The following is a 13410-nucleotide window of genomic DNA, read 5'->3' on the forward strand; positions in this document are numbered from 1 at the left end:
TTGTAGCCGGGACTGCCACTTGTAGCCGGGACTGCCACTTGTAGCCGCGACCTCCGCTTGTAGCTAGGGTGAGGAGGCAGGACCTGAATCTTTGAAGGGTTTGAAGCCTGTGCTGTAGGCACAGTCTCTCCAGGCAACTGGATACCCCTTTTCTCTGATCCACCACCCTCGGGATCTAAACTGCTGTGGTAACATGCACTTTCAAATGCTTGATGCATTCTGGAACTATGGATCGTGCCAACAGAGGCTCCAATTTTCATCCATCACATGGCTGACCAGGAAATTCTCTCCTTTTACGGCTTGTGTTGGAAGAATTTACATTTGGTTATGTTATGAGTACACCTTACTTAGCCATCAAGTCCTGATGGGGCTGGAACTTGGAACTTCTGGTTCAGAGGCAGAAGCAGTACCCACTGTGCCACAGGACCTCCATATTATAAAAACAGCTTGCTTTCTCAATAAGAAAAAGCTTACATTTAGGCAAGGTTATAGCGACAGCTCTTTTTCTGTTTTTATTCTCTTGATTTCCTATTCTCCTCCTCAGTTTCTCGTATCTAACTACATATTTGTCGTATCTCTGAGTCGTGTCGCTTTACACCTTCAGCCCCATTCCTAAAATCTGAAACGCTTCACTCCCACCCTTGACAAAATGCTGCTTCCCAGATTGGATTCTGTCCCTGTTTGTGACTTGACAGTTCAAGTATATCCATCCATTCATGGTAACACAGAGCTTTATATCAATCAAACAATTAAAAGTTTTGATATGACTACGTAGAGCCGTATAGGATGGAAACAGACCCTTCTGTCCAACTCGTCCATGCCAACCAGATATCCTACATTAATCTAGACCCATTTGCCAGTGTTTTGCCCATATCCCTTAAACCCTTCCTATTCGTGTACCCATCCAGGTGTCTTCTAAATGTTGTAATTGTACCAGTCTCCACCACTGCACCTGGCAGCTTGTTCCATGCACGCACCACCCTCTGCGTGAAACAGGTACCCCTTAGGTCCCTTTTAAATCTTTCCCCTCTCACTTTAAACCAATGCCATCTAGTTTTGGATGCTCCTACCCTGGGGAAAAGACCTTGACTATTCACTCTAGCCATGCCCCTCATGATTTTATAAAGCTCTATAGGCTCGCCCCTCAGCCTCTGATACTCCAGGGAAAGTAGCCCCAGCCCATTCAGCCTCTCACTATAGCTCAACCATCCAACCAGCCCCAGTAACACTTAACAGGGGAAAAAAAAATCCCTCTTGTATTGGTCCAATTTTCTTTTTATTTGTTTATGGAATATGGGCATCACTGAGTAAGTTGGCATTTCCCGCCCATCCCTATTTGCTCAGAGAACCATTAACAGTCACACACATTTCCGTGGGTTTAGCGTCACATGTAGGCCATACCAGGTAAAGATGGCAGATTTCCCTCCCGAAAGGAGATCAATGAACCAAGTGGGCTTTTACTACAGTTGACAGTGGTTTAACGCTCATCATTAGACTATCTTTTTATTCCAGGTTTTATTGAATTCAAATTTAACCATCTGCAATAGTTGCTTCGAACCCATGTCCTCAGATTATTAGCCTGGTATTGTAGGATTAGGCTAGGAACAACATTACCGCAACGCCCCTACTTCTGCTAAGGGATTTAAGCCTTTATACTTAATATTTATATGATAAATATAACCTTGTACAGGCAAACATGCAACTGTGCAACAGGTTATATTGTGTCATATTGATAATAACAGTTTAACAAAACCACCAAAATCCTAGAAATGATAACGCAGGCCTGTGCAGCATTGTATTTTAACATGTGCTTCATCCCTATATGCAATGTGTCAGTCTGTATTTATGTAGCTGTAATTAATTGTGGATTCCTAGAGTTTATTTTTCTATATCTGCTGTTTGAGCATGAGAAAGAGGCAAAGAGAAATGATACCTTCATTGATCAGTCATCATTACCCAGCTGTAAACTTATCCTTTGCAGCTATTTACCTTCTGTATGCCAAGCTGGAGGAGGAGTACGGTTTAGCTCGACATGCCATGGCTGTGTATGAAAGAGCAACCAAGGCAGTCGAGCCTTTGGAGCAGTATGAGATGTACAACATCTATATCAAAAGAGCAGCCGAAATCTACGGAGTTACCCACACAAGGGGCATCTACGAGAGGGCAATTGAGGTACCAGTGGGCATCTGTTTACGTCTCATCCTCATTCTGTTGCAGGTGGATTTATGTTCAGCCAAGGATTATAAGGAACGTCTTGCCCAGCTCAGCGTATGTCCTTTCTCATTCTGCTGAAATTCAGAGGATAACAGCAGTGTAACAGGTTGAAGCAGAGACATGATTCCAATATAGCAGAGCAGATGATTGATGATACTTCAGCTGTGTGTGGGTACTGTGGAGAGAGTGCACTGCCAATAGGATTTCCACTGTAACCATGACAACATATTGAATGGATCACGAACTAGATTGTGCATTTATTGCAAGGGCGTGGAGTTGAAAAGTGGGCAGGTCTTGATACAGCTGTACTGAACAGTGCGCTGATCAGGCAGCCCCTGGAGCTCCTAACATAAGGTTGGGGCATACTTGCATTGAAAACAGTTCAAAGAGGGTTAGCTAAGCTAATTCCTGGGGTGAAGGGATTGTTTTGTGAGGAAGGTGTGAACAAGTTGGACTGGTGTTCATTGGAGTTTAAAAGGATGAGAGGTAATCTTATTGAGACATGTCAGATTCTCAGGGACTTGGCAGGGTAAATAGAGTCTTAGAGATGTCAGCACAGAAACAGACCCTTCAGTCCAACTTGCCCATTGCTAGCATTTCACCCGTGTCCCTACAAATCCTTCCCGTTCATGTACCCATCCAGATGCCTTTTAAATGTTGTAATTGTACCAACATCCACCACTTCCTTTGGCAGCTCATTCCATACATGCACCACCCTCTGTGTAAAAAAAGTTGCCTCTTAGGTCCCTTTTAAATTTTTCCTCTCTCACCTTAAACCTGTGCCCCTCTTGTTTTGGACTACCCCCACACTGGGGAAAAACCTTGGCTATTCATTCCATCCATGCCCCTCATGATTTTATAAACATCTATAAGGCCACCCCTCAGCCTCCGATGCTCCAGGGAAAATTCCCCCAGTCTGTTCAGCCTCTCTCTATAGCTCACACCCTCCAACCTTGGCAATATCTCTGTAAATATTTTCCGACCCCTTTCAAATTTCACAACATCCTTCCAATAGCAGGGAGACCAGAATTGAACGTAGTGTTCCAAAAGTGGCCTAACCAACGTCCTGTACAGCTGCAACGTAACATCCCAACTCCCATCCTCAATGCACTGACCAGTAAAGGCAGGCGTACCAAAGACCTTTTTCACCACCCTGTCTACCTGCAACTGCACTTCCATGGAACTATGAACCTGCACTGCGAGGTCTCTTTGTTTGGCAATACTAGATGCTGACAGGACGTCTCATTCTCCCCCCAACACCACACCACACACACAAACGTGTGAGAATCAAAAGCTAATGGGTTTCAAATGAACACTAAATCTACCTTTCCAAAAGAGGATTAGGAGGAATTTCTCCCCTCAGGATCACTAACTGCTGAAATTCTTATCCTTGGCAAGTAGTGGAGGCTAGGTCAATGAATATAGCCAAGTCTGAGTTAAATGTTTGATTGACAACTGTAGCCAAGAGTTGTGGAGTGGCAGTGGAGGTAAGGGTACAGTCAGCCTGGCCAGGATTTTAATGAATGATGGTGCAGGCTTGAGGGGCCAAGTGGCTACCCATTGCATCCTATTTCTTCTTCAGATTTGACCTGTGCTTTTTGTTGCTATTTGGCGACGTGCCGAAGGATTGAAATTTAATTCTGGCCTCTCGTCAGAAGAGCAAAGTGATCCAGGGCCCTTTACATCAGTGTACCTCTATCGCCAGGAGGGACCTACTGCCCTGCTCCATCACCGTGGAATTTGATTGACAGCTCTGCTTAATACTAATTGTTGTGTGGACCCTTCCAGCAGCAGAAAATGCTGTATCTTTTAAACATCCAGCACAAAGATTGTTAAAGCTCTGGGATGAGCAGTGTTCTAGTGATAGTGTGACGGGTTATGCAATCTGTTTGTGACGTGGGAGGGTATTCGGAGTGTGCAATTTCCTGAGCATTTATAAGGAGGTTTCCAACTGCGGTCTAAATGAAAAGGATGATTTTGGTATTGTAGGTATGTTCATAAAGTAATTTCTTTTTCCTTACAGGTGTTGCCAGATGAACATGCTCGTGATATGTGCCTGCGGTTCTCTGATATGGAATGCAAACTGGGTGAAATCGATCGGGCCCGATCCATTTACTCTTACTGCTCTCAACTCTGCGATCCAAGGGTAGGTTCCTCGACTGGCATTTTGCTTTTATGCTCCTAAGGAGCAGTGAGAATTCCTGCTTATACTTTGACTTGGAAGACCTCCTGTGTCCAGTGATCCAAGAGATGGGCAAAATATTTGCCTACCCTTGTTTCCACAGGTGGATTTGTCTCTAATCTGTAGCTTGAGAGGTACCACCCCAAATTGAACGGGACTGACCGGGAGACACTCCCACTTTCACCATGTGCCATGGATGCGTTGGAAGGATATGCAGGCTGATGATCAACCTGTTTAGCCACATTATGAACACCCTTCCTGTGCCTTCCTTGGGATGGGAATCAAAATTATAGAATCCCTACAGTGTGGAAGCAGGCCATTTGGCCCATCGGGTCTGCACTGACCTTCTGAATAGCATCCCACCCAGACCCACCCCCTGACCCTGTAACCCTGATTTTTCATTGGTTTCCTATTTAACTCTTATCATTTTCAGATAACACCGTCGTTCTGGCAGACTTGGAAGGAATTTGAGATGCGGCATGGTAACGAGGACACTATTCGTGAAATGTTGCGGATTAAACGGAGTGTGCAGGCCACATACAATACCCAGGTCAATTTTATGTCGTCGCAGATGCTAAAAGCCTCCACGAATGCCACAGGCACAGGTAAACAATTGGCTGAAAAGTTGACTCAGTGGCAGCTGATACACTGCAGCAACTTAACACTGCTTAACTTCGATAACATTTTCCGAGCCTGCAAGCTGTCCCACCTAGAAAGACAAGGGCAGCAGAGGCATAGAAACACCACCACCTGCAAGTTCTCCCCGAGCCCCACACTGTCCTGTCTTGGAAACACATTACTGTTCCTTCAGTCACCGAGTCAAAATACTGGAGCTCCCTCCCTGACACCACATAGGTTGCAGAGGTTCAAGAATTTAGCTAACCCACTACCTTCTTCAGGGCAGTTAGGGTTGGGCATAAAATGCAGGTCTAGCCTCAACTTGCAAATACTAAGAAAGTCTTAACAAAAAAAAAAGTGGTGGTTGCCACTCTTCACAAGATAGTCACAGATGACCTAGGCCCTCTGGTGAATATTTTATAGCAGTGCTGGTGTTTTCCCTCTACTGCTGCATTGTTCGACAATCTGTTCCATGTGTTGCTCACTTCTGTGCACAGACAACTTCCTGATGTCAGTCCTGATTTTGCCTTTAGCTTGCTTTGTAGCTGCAGCTTCTCACCTTCTCCTACTGGTCATTTTCCAGATTTATCATCGCAGACAGATTGCAATCAGTTGCATCTCCCAGACTTCTCATAGATAAAAAGGTCCAACTTTCTTCAAATTCTCCCCCAGATACAACTTCTTAATGTGTTACAAAGGCCAGTTAGGAGTCACTCACTTTGGGTTTGGAGTCTCATATAGATCAGATAGGGTAAAGACCATTTCTTCAAGATGGGTTTTATGACAATACAGTAATTTGACTGTGACTATTATCAATACTAGATTTTTAGTTTGAAATTTATTTCATTAATTGAATCTCCATTCCACTGCTCCCATGGTGGGGGTTGATTTCAAGTTGCTGGACTTTGCAGCCTTTGGATTAGACCAGCAACATAAGCACTACTGTATCCTTTTATACTGCTCCAAAAAACCAGTTAATGAGCTGTACCGTAATGTGCAGAAGACATACTGTCTTATCATTGCAGCTCATTCTTTATCAGAAAATTACAACGGCAAAATCATCCTTTTACCTCACTCAGTCTTCCCTCCCTCCTTTGGTCTACAGGGTTATAGTAACCTTGACATTATTCTAACAACTGCTTCCTGAGTTTCCCCTTCATCTCTCCTTTCAAATTTGAGATATCTCTTACACTGCAAACTTTGGCCTTTTCCCTAAATTGTTCACTGAACACTATGTTGTCAAGTTTGACTCTTTTCATGCAGACTCTGTGTGAGAAGGTGTCATGGTAGCATTATCACTGGACGTGTCATTCAAAGGCCTAGACTAATGCCTTAGTAACATGGGCTTAAATCCCACTGTGGCAGCTGATCGAATTTAGATTCAAATTGTTAAAAATCTGGAAATTAATGCTAATCTCCATAACGATGACCACGATGATAGCCATCAGGTTCATTAATGTCCTTGAGGGAAGGAAGTCTACCATCCTTACATGGTTTGGCCTCTATCTGACTGCTGACCAACAGCAATATCTCTGAAATGACCAAGCAAGCTATCAGTTCATGGGCACTTGGGGGATTGGTATCAAATGCTGGCTTGTCAGTGATGCCCACATCCCATTGAAAGAGTAAACAGAAAACATTTGCCAGAGAGGAATCAGTGTAGCATGTCTGGCCAGAGTTTTGCCAAAGGTTGTCTGAGCCTGGTGTTTTATTTTGAAAGCTGTGACTCATTAGGAACAGCCTCTGAATAAAATGATACATTTTAGTATGCTTAATAAACTGAAATTGCATAAAATGTGCCCCAAACTGCTGGACTAAAGTAGCTTCTCGTGATTATTAGTTTTATTACTTGTAGTAGAATTGAGTTTCGGAGGGGAAAAAAAAAACACTTACAGGAGGAATAAGCTGAGTTTACTTTTTAAAGGGGAACTTACAATCTAAATCATTTACCCTAGCCTGATAACTGACTGAAGTGTATCCAGGTAAGAATCTTGTGTAAGAAGCGCTATTCAAACCCTAAATCATTTAACAGGTGAGAATGCAGTTTTCACTAAAACCCAGATTCTCCTCACATTTATGTTGCAGTCTCTGATCTTGCACCTGGACAAAGTGGAATGGATGACATGAAACTGCTGGAGCAGAAAGCGCAACAGTTGGCGGAAGAGGCTGAGAGGGAAAAACCCAAACCCAAAGACAAAATTCTATTTGTCAGGTATGCTGTGTCTCTGGCAGAATGGAAATGAATCATGTCACTTTTATGTTGATCTTGGTGTCTTTCAGTCTGAGCATCTGAAAATTTACTTCAGATGGCATAAGCTTCCATGGGCACAACTTTACCCACGTCAGTAACCTTAGTGAGGGTCCTGGGATTTGACCCAATGCATAACTATTATGCCAACCTCTCTCCTTTCTTCCCAAGTTCCTCCAAGACCTTCTAAATGTTGAGTTCATCTCAGTCAGTAGCACAAAGCCAGCAGCTCAACACTGAGTACAGTTGAACGCAGAGTAAGGGCTTGGGAATTTGTGGAGTAAGGGAAATTTCGTGGAGTCAGGGAAGTGGTCCAGTCTAAACAACTAGCAGATGGAAAACTAGATACATGAAGTTACAGTAGTAAGTAGTTTACTTGGGGAGGTTGAAGAGGAACCACAGTTGGCTGTTAGGAACTAAGTTTGAAGAGTGGGAGAAAACAAAGAGATTTCAATAAAACTTTTACGCTGATTGCTCGTTAAGTATTCACTGAAAAGGTCTGTGTGCAAGTTGTGTGTAAATTCTCTACTTTTAGGAAAAGTGTGTAAATAAAGCATAAGTCATAAGTACCAGCCTTATAGGCACAGGAGAAGGACTGGATTGGTGAGTAAGACTCAGTAACATTTGCACCACTCAGGCAACGATCATTTCCAACAAGAAAGAATCTAACCATTGCCCCTTGAAATCCGATGGGATTATCATCGCTGAAGCCCCCCTGTCAACATCCTAGGGGTTACTGTTAAATACAAACTGAACTGGCTTAGCCATGTAAATATTGTGACTACAAGAACAAGTCTGAAGTTAGGAATCCTGCAGTGAGTAACTCAGTTCCTAACTACCCAAACCTTGGAACTCCCTCCCTCATGCGTTGTGGGTCTACCTATAGAATGTGGGATACAGTGGTTCAAGAAAGCAGCTCACCACCACCTTCTCAAAGGCAACTAGAGATGGGCAATAAATGCCCAGTCATTGACACCAACATTCCATGAATAAATAAATGAAAAGTGTTTTTCTACTTACTAGTGGTCAGTGTATAGTCCAAAAGGAAGCTTAAGTCATGGCAGGGCAACGTAGCTAAGTTAAATACCCATCTTGTATCATGCGTTGAGTCATGAGTCATTCATGTGGGCTAGATGAGCTATCACCAGCAGCAGAAACATGATCTCTGGGTTTTGGAACTCAAGTGGCAGCTGGAATCCATACAGCTGAGAACTATGTGATTTTATGTTTAAGGAGCTGGCCACACTGCACGTTACAAGCATGTAGGCAGACAGGGAATAGGTGACCACCAGACGTGCTGGGGGTATCACGCAGCTAGTGCAGGAGTCCCTCAGTCTATCTCGCTCGATGGTTTCCATGTTTAGATACTGTTGAATGGGATTGATCGCCAGAGGAATGGTACGTGAGCCAAGTTTGTGATACTGCAAGTGGCTCAACTGCACAGACGTTGGGGGGAGAAGAGTGGAAGGGAAATACCCTTGTTCTTCAAAGTGGTTGTGTTTACTGATTTGGAAGGTGCTGTTGAAGGGGCCTTGGCTATTTACTGCAGTGTATCTTGTAGTTGATACATGTCGCTACCATTGTGCTTCTGTGGTGAAGGGGGCAAATGTTAAAGTGATGAATAGCATCCCAATTAAATGGACTGTTTTGAACTGGATGTATTTTACTGGATGTACACTTAAGTATTGTTGGAGCTACACTTATCCGCGTAAGTGGGGAATATTTTGTCAGTCATCACCAGTTGATGCATTATCCTGACTTGTGCTTTGTAGACATGCTTCGGGGCGACACAAGGCATGTTACTTGCTGTAGAATTCCAAACCTCTGACCTGCTCTTGTAGAGCCACTGTATTCATACAGCCAGTTCAGTTCAGTTTCTGACCAAAGACTACCACTGCTATGAAGGGTGCGTTCCTAGAATATGTATAAGATGCCTTTATGGAGAAGAATGTTGATGAACCAACTAGGAAGAGGCTATTTTAGACCTATCATTAAACAATGAGAAAAGGTGAATTAATGTTATTGTCAAAAAACCTCCCAGGGCAAATCACTATAGTATGATCAAATCCTCCATTAAGTTCGAAACTGATGTAGTGCGTTCTAGAACAATTCATAAATCTAAACAAAAGAAGCTAAGAGGGCAGGTCAGTTTTGATAGATTGGGATAATACATTAAAAGGTTTGGCAATGGACATGCAGTGGCTAATGTCTAAAGAATTTGAGTACTGAAAAGACATCTTTTGCCTTCCACTTTTCAGGACGGTTCACAAGAAATACCAAAGTAAAGGGAAAACAGCATTTATTCTGTATGAGAGGACAATACTGATTGGTTGGCAAAGAGACTGTGATAGTGGCATTGCCATGGACAAGTGCACCAATTAATGATGACTGACAGTTAACTGCCAAGCTTTGTTTAAATATTAAACCAAGCAGATCAACTCTGATTGCTCAAGGCATTGTCCTGAGAAATTAACCAGAGAGTGGCTATTGCTTATTTTGTTGAGTTGAAACTGACTCTGTGTGTGTGTGAGAGATATCTTTCTGTGTACAGAGAACAGGGCCCTGTGTATTGATATGTGAATTGATATACACAGGTGTCCACCATTAGATATTATTCTGCAATTGGACAACATGTTCAATAATTGAATAAAGCTGACAATTTAGGGATGTTGGTTGGGCCGGGTATGTGGAACACTTGCTTGCACTGTAAGATACATGTATCAAAGCAAGCGATGTGGTGTATTGGGATTTTTAGAATATTTTCCATTAGGGGCTCACTGAGAAGGTCAGTGGACAGAATTAGAACACAAGGCTCGTGGTGATATATTGGCATGGATTGAGGATTGTTTACCAGAAGGAAAGCAGGAAATAGGAATAAATGGGTCATTCTCAAGCTAATGGGCTGTACAAGGATCAATGATTGGACCCCAGCTGTTCACAATCTACAACAATGATTTGGGTGTGGTTGACCCATGGTGAATTTTCCAAATTAGCAAATGACAAAACTAGTTTAAAATGTGTGTTGTGTGAAGAGAATTCTGAGGGATTTGGAGAGGCAGAGTGAATAGGCAAGAACATGACAGATGGAGCGTAAAGTGGCTTAGTTTGAGATTATCCACTTTATTCAGAGGACAATATATCCAGAGTATTTCTCACATGGTGAGAGATGGGAAAGTGTTGATGTCTGAAAGGACCAGGGTGTGCTTGTTCAGAAGTTGCTGAAAGTTAGCATGCAGCAATAGAAAGGCAGGTGGTAGTTATGCGTTGTCGCAAGATGATTTGAGTACGGGAACAAAGATGTCTGGCTTTAGTTGTATGGAACGTTGGTGAGACTACGCCTGGGGTATTGTGGGCGGTTCTGGTCCCCTTAAGGAAGGTTATACTTGGAGGTTCACAAGATTGATTCCTGTCATGTGAGGAGAGATTGAGGAGGTGCAGCCTGTCTAGAGTTTAGACAAATGAGAGGAGATCTTGCAGAAACGTACAAGAGGTAGGAAAGATGGTTCCGCGGGTAAGTGATCTAGAATCATGAGAGACAGTTTCAGAATAAAAGGCAAGCCACTTAGGATTGAGATGAGCTGAACTTCTTCATTCAGTCCTGAGTCTTTGAAATTCTCAGTCATTGAGAGACGGAGATTAATAGCTGTCCAGTTACTAACGATGTTAAGGGATGTGGGGATAGCACGGGAATATAGCAGTGAGATAGAAAATCAGCCAGGACCTGAAATAGTAGAGGAAGCTCAAGGGGCTAAATCGCCTATTTCTGCTGCTATGTTGCTAGCCCTTATTTCCAGCAATGAATGGTAGTGGACAGGTTTAGTATAGTGAAAGGAAATACATTTTTTAGAAAGGACATTTTCCATTAATTTCCCTTGTGAGCTGCTGTCTGGGACTGCAAACAATAGCCAAATAGAGTTGGCCGCAAATACAAATCTACAGAGCCCACGGCATCAAATTTCGTTCTTGAATGAATTTATCAGATTGCAGCTTTGTTTTTTTTCTCAGCTACAGAAGCTTGTTTTGGTTCTTTAGTGTTACTGAGTTTTGAGTTTTCCTCCCGTCCTGATATTGCTGCTCTCCATTACAGGAGTGATGCGTCTCGCAGTGAGCTTGCTGAGCTTACGAAACAAGCCAATCCCGATGAGATTGACATTGACGATGATGATGACGATGAGGAAGGTGATGAAGAACCTGACGGTATGTAAGGATTCAGACTGTAATCCCATGAGAAAGCAGCCTGACTAAAACTGCACTTATACATTCAAAGCGTCTTTGTTAAAACCTCTATCAAATCTTCTAAGTCCTTTTCCTCTTTGCAACTTCCTCATTAACTCCCAAAGCTACCTTGAAATCTATCTGTTTCCTTTCACTCGCTTTCTATAACTAGTTGATGATCAGTGCCTAATGCCAACCTCCAGGTCATTTTGAACTGTTTCATTTGCACTGTATAGAATTGCATTGCTTTAGCAAGGTCTTGATTTTTCTCTTGCTCGAGTGGTAGTGATGGATTTTAAATGAGCTGTACCTTACCATATGCAGTAAAGGGTATAATTAAATAGGAGCTCTCCATGCATGACCTCCAAACAAAAAAAAAATTAAATAAAGCTTTAGGAATGTTATTCTGAGCAGGAAGTTTCCTGCTTTAATTCCCAGTCTCTGTTGTATTATCTGATCTTGTTATGATAGTCATGTGACCACACTAGTTGGCATCAGTGTGTCAGGGTATCCAGTGATTCCAACTGGCAATGTTACGTGTTCTGTGCTGAATGGTTCAGTAATGATCCCAGTGCAGACTGTCACATGGAAGTGAAAATAACTGGTTTGCTGAGTTGCTAGAATGTTGGCGGGGAAGTGTTACAGCTGCTGTGACAGCGTGCACTGTTGTAGCCTGGAGCAGTGAATGGTGATAATAGAGATTCAGGGATACTTTCCATCACCTGACAGCTGGGAATCTTTCCTGTCTCACTACCTGCCAATGGCACGTGTTGGGACTGAGCTTGTGTGGATTGAATAGTCCGATGCTCAGTCACCTCAGGGTCACAGCACCACAGTGGATAAAAGCCATCCTCTCAGGATTGAGGATGACCTTCGTCCACTGTGGTCTTGCGGTGCTGAGGTGACTGAATAGGCCAGTGTTCCATCAGCACACCCAGCGTCGAGTGGTGTTTGAAGGGTCAGGTGAGCAGGAAGCTCAGATTTTCACACACTTCCACTATTTACACCTGGCATCGATCTGGGCATGTAGAAGGCCCTCCACATGATCGGTAACTTCATGAATGCTTCTTCTCCAGTTTGAGCAGTCTTGGGCGAGGGATTCTCAGTGGGGATATTGCATTTTTCTCAGGGAGGGTTTGAAGATGTCCTTGAGGTGTATCCTCTGCAGTCCTGCTGTAACAGTATTTGGACTTGAGAGTAATGAAGTAACTTTGCTTGGCCTTTGGGTCTTGGAGCCTGTGGCTCAGAGGTAGGGAGGCTGCTGGCTGCACCACAAGACCTTCTAAATTAACAAGTAGATCTGTTCAATGTTTCCTTTCAAGTAAGCCTGTGCGTTAGGGTTTGTTTTAGATTAGAGTTGATATCCTGGTTATTGAACCACCTCGGACTCTTCTATAACTTTACGTCTGCAAAACTGTCTTTACTACAATGTGTAAGGCTGAAAATTGACAAAATAATCCAAGTGGCAAGAGATTTCCCTGGATCTGCCATTTATGTTAAGAATTTTATGTTGTGGGAATTTGGGTGAAAGTAATATAAAATATCGTAATTTTAACTTTAAGTGACGTAACTACTTTTTTGTTTCTTTATTTTCAGAGGTGCCACTTGAGCAGAAGACAGTGCCAACAGCAGTGTTTGGGGGCCTGAAGGATGACTGAACAGTAACTGCGAACAGAGTTAATGACTTCCTATCACCCGTTACCTTCAGTAACAGAAGCTGCTGTTCAGACACAGATAGCCTTTATGTGCTGTTTCAAGCACATTTGAACAAGCAAAAAACAAGCAAAAGATTTATTGCCACTACGTCTGTTTTGTATCAAGATTTCTCTCCCTTGCAACTGTGTGCTACCAATTAGGACCACTGTCTTCTCTTTTGTGAAACTGTCTTTATATAAACGTATGGCAGGAGCCAGTCTCTTTTTTGTTTTAAAAA

At 43.0% G+C, this 13410-nt stretch overlaps 1 protein-coding gene across 2 annotated transcripts in view; it reads left to right on the forward strand.

Annotated features, from left to right (window-relative positions):
- The window catches only part of xab2 (XPA binding protein 2), a 47130-nt gene extending 33720 nt beyond the window's left edge, over positions 1-13410 (forward strand). For both annotated transcript variants that reach the window (XM_020528385.2, XM_048617991.1), the window contains 6 exons: positions 1982-2172; positions 4238-4360; positions 4830-5001; positions 7100-7226; positions 11350-11459; positions 13074-13410. In XM_020528385.2, coding sequence (XP_020383974.2) covers positions 1982-2172; positions 4238-4360; positions 4830-5001; positions 7100-7226; positions 11350-11459; positions 13074-13135 — 785 coding nt within the window. In that variant the 3' untranslated portion in view covers positions 13136-13410. The remainder of the gene's footprint in view (positions 1-1981; positions 2173-4237; positions 4361-4829; positions 5002-7099; positions 7227-11349; positions 11460-13073) is intronic.

This window comes from Rhincodon typus, chromosome 38, assembly GCF_021869965.1.
Source record: "Rhincodon typus isolate 14 chromosome 38, sRhiTyp1.1, whole genome shotgun sequence".
NCBI classification, from domain to species: Eukaryota; Metazoa; Chordata; class Chondrichthyes; order Orectolobiformes; family Rhincodontidae; genus Rhincodon; species Rhincodon typus.